This window comes from Elaeis guineensis, chromosome 11 (genome assembly GCF_000442705.2).
Source record: "Elaeis guineensis isolate ETL-2024a chromosome 11, EG11, whole genome shotgun sequence".
NCBI lineage: Eukaryota > Viridiplantae > Streptophyta > Magnoliopsida > Arecales > Arecaceae > Elaeis > Elaeis guineensis.
This window is the reverse complement of record NC_026003.2, coordinates 59040394-59047016: the sequence shown is the minus strand read 5'-3', so window position 1 is coordinate 59047016 and position 6623 is coordinate 59040394. Positions and strand designations below refer to the sequence as shown.

The 6623-nt window shown below is 42.4% G+C and overlaps 1 protein-coding gene across 2 annotated transcripts; it reads left to right on the top strand.

Annotated features, from left to right (window-relative positions):
- The first annotated feature begins 3020 nt into the window (after positions 1 to 3020).
- Positions 3021 to 6275, top strand: LOC105034954 (probable calcium-binding protein CML7). 2 transcript variants are annotated; one of them, XM_073246068.1, is made up of 2 exons: positions 3021 to 3571; positions 6258 to 6275. In XM_073246068.1, the coding sequence occupies exon 1, from the start codon at positions 3093 to 3095 to the stop codon at positions 3534 to 3536; it is 444 nt and encodes a 147-aa protein (XP_073102169.1). In that variant the 5' UTR covers positions 3021 to 3092; the 3' UTR covers positions 3537 to 3571; positions 6258 to 6275. The 2 variants fall into 2 exon arrangements, with proteins under 2 accessions (XP_073102169.1, XP_010908613.1); XM_010910311.4 differs by lacking the exon at positions 6258 to 6275 and adding an exon at positions 3671 to 3852 and having other exon boundaries at positions 3023 to 3571.
- The last annotated feature ends 348 nt before the right edge of the window (positions 6276 to 6623 follow it).

Here is a 6623-nt window from a genome sequence, read left to right as displayed (position 1 = left end):
GAGATTATCATTTTATTTTAATGCTTATTTTAGAAAGTATAAGTTTCTAACTCTTTGTATGCTTGATTTTAATTTGTTCGAGATCTACAAGGTGGTTCTAGAGTTTGAGTTTTGGTTGGCTAGTTTTAATTGTTAAAGCTTTTGATATGCATGTTAATTTTTTTTAAAAAAATTATATTCCGCTATATGATCGGAACCCAACAACATTTACAATATGAATAAAATTAAAAAACTTAATTTTATTAATAATAAAAAAAATAAATAAAAAATTATATCTTAAAATAAATAAATGTGTCGGTCTGATTGGCTTCTAAGACATATATCTAACAGGTGATTTATTATTTTTACATGTATTGACAACTTTCCTAGTAAAAAAAAAAGAGCATGAAGGATAGAAGACCCCAGAGTGGCATCGACTTAAGGAGAAATAGTTGAATCCATGACCTCGAAGAGAGATCGACCTCAAGCTCATACGTCAACTGACCACAGAATTGATAGACCAAAAGGATCAGATGACTTTGGATTTAGCTAAGGTCCCACCTCGACTCAGTGCCAAACCAGATCACCAACATGCTTCATCCGTTCGATGATGAGATCCAGATCCTCAAGGATGGGTCGTAGAGAATGAACCTCAACATAGAGATCTAGCCCATTTGAATAAAGTACAAAATCGCATTGAAGAGCTGGCTCAATTAATATTATACAACTGACTAACCTCAATAAGCGATGATGATTGATCTGCTCGGTAGAAAACAAAGCAGATTACATATTTGAAGATCTCAAGCCTATTTTTCCTAATTATGTGCATGTGGGCTTAACTAGCGTACATAATCCTTGAGGATGATATACATAATTTTCATTGGTGCTTGACGCACGTAACAAGAACTTGGTATCTCTAGCAGATGCAGGTTCTCCAAAGTCATTATCGAGCTCAATGATAATAGATAGCTATTCTCTCTTCATATAAAGGAAAGTAAAAGAAATTCTCAGGTAAGTAATTTTTTTTGAAAAAAGAGAGCTCAAATTCTACCACTTTTTTTTCTTTCACTGTACTGGTTACTGAAGGTAAGTAATTTTTTTTTAAAAAAAGAGAGCTAAAATTTTGTTACTTTTTTTCTTTCACTGTACTAGTTGCTGAAGTTTTGATTAACTTAAGCATATCCTTCATCGGAAACATATCTGGTGAACCTATTTTTTTTTAGGTTCTTGTGAATGAAGAGCTTCATGATGAAGATTTTTCCTGTATTGATAGGTGGCCAACCTCCACTTTGATAGGATACTGAGACGAATCATGATAGGTATTGTTGGTGCAAAAATCCCATTGCATCGGAGAAGCTGGAGTCAAGGGAGTCACGGTCGCCGTCGGGACCTGCAAAAGAAGTCTAAACCAGAGGTGGGGTTGCTCCGGCAAGATCCTCCGACGCTCAAGTCAGTTCTCTGCCTCAACAAGAATGGAGTGCTCGAACGAAAATTTTTGCAGAGTTTTTAGGTAAAAACAAGAGCTTATAGAATAACGTATCTGGGGTCCCCCTTTTTATAGACGGAGGGGGCAACAAATTGACAGTGATGCCTGTAACCGTCCGGTCATGGGCCACCCAGATCAGGAGGAATTTATTGCGGATGGTAGTGGAGCGGGATCGTGGCTATCGCTGTGGCTCGCCACGTGGAATCAGTTACGGAGAGTGGAGCGCGTCCGCTGTCGTGACTTGTCAGGGAGTGGTGGAATCGCACAGAATCCGCCGCAGGGAGTGGAGCAGAATCGTGGCCGTTAATATGGCTTGTCAGGGGGTAATGGAGCTACGCAGGATCCGCCGCAGGGAGTGGAGCAGAATCGTGGCCATTAATACGGCCTGTCAGGGGGTACAGACTTGTCGGCCGAAGTTCGGTTGGAGTTAATAGCGAGGTCTTCTTGCAGTCGGAATAGAAGACGGAGTCCGACTCCCGTAGGGGTCCGGATGCAGTCTACTTGCAGTTGGAGTCGCAGGAGGAGTCCGGCTCCCGTAGGAGTCCGGACGGAGTCTTTCTTGCAGCAGAAGTCGTGGACGAAGCCCGGCTCTCGTAGGAGCCCGGGTGGAGTCTTCCCAGCAATAGGGGTTAGGTGCGAAGTCCGGCTCCCGTAGGAGTCCGGACGGAGTTTATCAGCAGTTGGAGTCGGTGACGGAGCCCGGCTCCCGTACGAGTCCGGGCAGAGCCTTCCTGCAATTAAAATCAAAGACGAGGTTCGGCTCCCGTAGGAGTCCGGACAAGGCTTACCTGCAGTAGAAGTTGGTGACGAAGTCCGGCTCCCGTAGGAGTCCGGACGGAGCCTTCCTTGCGGTAGAAGTCGTGGACGGAGCCCGGCTCCCGTAGGAGTCCGGGCGGAGTCCTCCTGCAATTAAAGTCAGGTGTGAAGTCCGGCTCCCGTAGGAGTCCGGACGGAGCTCGGGCGGAGTCCTCCTGCAATTAAAGTCAGGTGCGAAGTCCGGCTCCTGTAGGAGTCCGGACGGAGCTTACCGGCAGTTGAAGTTGGCGACGGAGCCCGGCTCCCGTAGGAGTCCGGGCGGAGTCCTCCTTGCGGTTGAAGTCGTGGGCGGAGCCCGGCTCCCGTAGGAGTCCTGGCGGAGTCCTCCTGCAATTAAAGTCAGGTGCGAAGTCGGCTCCCGTAAGAGTCCAGACGGAGCTTACCGGCAGTTGAAGTTGGCGACGAACCCGACTCCCGTAGGAGTCCGGGCGGAGTCCTCTTGGAGTCGTGGACGGAGCCCGCAAGGATCAATTCCATTGAAACTTCGACTGTGGGTATTTTATACCCAACAGGTATGAAGAAAATCGATTACCTGATGGAAATATCTCAAGAAACACCCTTAACAGTAATTACATCCTAGTTAAATTCCAAGTTTTTAAGTTTTACGCTAAAACTTTAAAAATTGATAAAATTTTATGACCAAAAAAAAAAAAAAGTTTTATCACCAGAAATTTTTAAGTGTTGATTTCCGTGTGGGTTTCCTCTATGAGACGCTAAGTTCCACCCGACTCCAACCCACCCGCAAGAAAAGGAAAAGTTTCCCGTTAAAAGGCCCCTTCCGTTCGGCCATTCCCATCCGCGCGCGAGAGAGATGGGGAATGATCTGACGGAGGAGCAGGTGGCCTCGATGCGCGAGGCGTTCGCTTTGTTCGACACGGACGGCGACGGGCGGATCGCGGCGTCGGAGCTGGGGATCCTGATGCGATCGCTCGGGGGTAACCCGACCCAGGCCCAGCTGAAGGAGATCGCGGCCTCGGAGGGTCTGACCGCGCCCTTCGACTTCCCCCGTTTCCTGGAGCTCATGCGGAAGCACCTCCGCCCGGAACCCTTCGACCGCCAGCTACGCGACGCCTTCCGCGTCCTCGACAAGGACTCCACCGGCGTTGTCTCCGTCTCCGACCTTCGCCACGTCCTCACCAGCATCGGCGAGAAGCTCGATCCCGCCGAGTTTGACGAGTGGATCCGCGAGGTCGACGTCGGCCCGGATGGCACCATCCACTACGAGGACTTCATCCTCCGCATGGTTGCCAAGTAAAACGAGATGAACCAGCACCCTAATCTTGATCTTCCGTGTGTATCTCTCTCCCTTGATCTTTGCGTTTTTCTTTTACGTGCTTCGCTTTTTTTTTCCCCCTTTTTAAAATGTGATTTGATGTGATGATGCATCAGGGATCTATCTGGGCCTGACCTTACGATTGCTTGTTTTTGGGTTGATTGCTGTATTTTAACGTCGGAGATTGGTATTCGAAGCGAGTGGATGGAGAAATGCATGTAGCTTTGTTTCATGAAATGACAACTTTATGAAATTGGAACTGTGGTTTATTGGATATGTTCTGACGAGTTTTGCCTCATCTGATGTCATGTTTATTTTATCATTTAATGCATTTCTGTTTCTTTTTTTATTGTTGCTTTCTGGTTTTATTAGTGGAAAATTGCTTTATTCTTGTATACAATAGAATGCCAGATGCATGATGGTGAAATTATTCTTGTCACTAAAAATACAATTACTCCTCTGAACTGTCCTAAGTTAATTCTTGGCTCGTAGAAGAATTTCAGTGCCCAAGGTTTTTATTACGCAGCAGACATATGGAATGAATGGAAGATCTGCGATGAATCAGGAGGTTGTCGGTGAAGGGAAGAGGATGACTGTGTGTATATGTTTTCTCTGTATTATTATATGCTGAAATCTTATCTGTGGTGTTGAAGAAATTTGAAGGGATGTACTGCTAGGGTTTGTGGGTAAAATATGAAGGGTTAGTATGTAATCTGAGGAAAAATGGATGGATGATTTCGCTTTTTAAAGAGATGTGTTGAAACTGCATCAATCTTTGCTATGCTTCTTTGGCTAGTTAATTAATTCAACTTGCTACGGACATGAGATTGGGATGGATACTCTTTCAAGTGCCAATTTCCCATTTGATAAGATTGTGTTGGCAAGATTATGTTGCTGCTCTGGTAAGGGTAAACATTAATTCTTATGAGGTAACATTTACCTCCTCCCAATGATCCTACAACATTGGTTTTCAGCTATCCAAAGACTCCTATGTCCATATGCTTATCAGAGTAAAAATTCTAGGTAGCTTGAATTCTAGGTGGACATGCAAGGGTTCTCTGTAATTCCTGGCCCTGCAACGCAGTCTAAAGAATGAATTCTTTTCTTATACCTCTACCTAATGAATTCTTTTGAATACTCAAAAATCCATTCATTGGAGCTCAGCTCATTGTCAATATTTGAGAACAAGTAGCTTTAATGGTTTTGCCTTCATTCTTCCTTTGTAGAAACATGTGAGCTTTCTTGCCTAGAATTAAAATTTTCTTAAACTGAAACTTCTAACCCCTAGCAGATCCCTTGTTTACTTTTCATTAAAAGAGGAACTCGGTGAAAGTGGTGAGAGGAATAATTTGAGCAAGGATAAGATTTTTGTAAAGCTTTTTATAAAGCTTGTATGTATGCTTATGGTTTTTATCAGTCAATCCTATACTTTATGATTCTCAAAGTCTGTCACTTTGCATGTTATATCCCAACACCGGTTCTCAGTAATGTAGGCCTATGAACAACCTCCTGCTCGGTACAAATCTAAGATCAACAACTTTGTGTGTCTGTTTTCTTCTCACCCTCCATCCTGTCATAAATATTAATCTTTGTCCAATCATCCGTGACAGGATATCATATGCAAACTTTCACCTGTGTGTGTGCTATACAACTTCAAATCTACTCATAATTATATATGACTTGAAGTGCCATTTTAACATTATGTGAAGTCCCAGAATCTTGGGAACTTAGTAAATATTGAGAAAGGATCTAAATTTGTGCCTGTGCTTGCCTTATCTCTCTAGACTGGCGTAAAAACAGAGCACATGTGCTAAACCACACTTGTTGGCGGTTAACACATGTCAACATGATAGCACACACATTGTTTTTAAGAGTTAAAAGGCTGAGACATTAAGATACAATCGAAAATAATTTTTTTCTTTTGTCCTTAAGCTAGGAACTTGGTTTCTGGTGGGAGAATTTTCAGGACCAAATTATGTTTTTGGCCCATGGAAACATATCTGGCATGCCCATCCATCCTAATGATGATTGTTGATTACTAGTAATTAGGTCCGAGGTAAACTTTTTAAAGAAGTTTTAGACAGACAAATTTAACGATGTTTATATAGATCAAGCCAATATTAATGAAGTAAAAAATGCTTAAAAGAAATCTAAGGGTTCAGGCAAAGAGAATAAGTGAAAAGTTAAACTCACCATCTTGATATGTTCAACTTGAATTATTCTGCTCTATTTCCCTAGTGCGACTATGAGGTTGTATTATATAGTGTTTTGCTGCATCCGGGATGTTTAATTCAATATTTACTGATTGAGCTATATACTAATGCACATTCCATGTTTAGTGTTATCAACCAAGTTTATTATTCAACAAATGCAGTATAACTAACAAACCTGTTTTTCTTTTTTTTGCAAAGAAATCTGCAGTATTTTATTGTTTTACCTGTTCTAACTTGGCTGAAATCAGTTGTAGCTGGAAAGAAGAAAAACAAGGAAATAAAAGTATGTATTTTCCATTTGGGTGGCTACTTTGTACTAAATCAGTAATGAATTAGAAAAATCTAGTGGTACTAACTACTGCAACTTTTGTTGTTCTACATTGTAACCGGTAATTATGCTTTAAGAATAATCAAATAAACTTGTAGAGTATAATCTAAAATTTACATGTACAAGTTAGTAAGCAATGGTTTTTGTTGCTGCTTGTTTCAGCTGAAGTCGGAAGGTGGGCGACTGGGCCTTACGCAGTGGTGCTGGAGTGACCTGCAAAACAAAATCTGAATCGAAGGTTTTCGCTCCGATGAGGATTCTCCAATGCTCAAGTTAGGAATCAAAGAATAATGAAAGCAGCAATTGATTCTCTGAGAGGGGTTACTTATCTGCATCTTCAGAGCTTTAGCTATTTATAGAGAATATGGTCCAACAACCATAGGAACGTGCGGTTTCAAGGTTGTTGGGTTATTGGACATACTGTTAGTGGGCGAGATATTCTAGTCTTTATCTGCTCTCGCGAAATATGGGGAGTTGGTTACATCTAAACTTATCCATTCGGAGTAGATAGCTACTGCACATGTTGGA

Bases quoted from the DNA above. Each gene is read 5' to 3' on its own strand.
- LOC105034954 (XM_073246068.1), top strand. From the start codon at position 3,093: ATGGGGAATGATCTGACGGAGGAGCAGGTGGCCTCGATGCGCGAGGCG.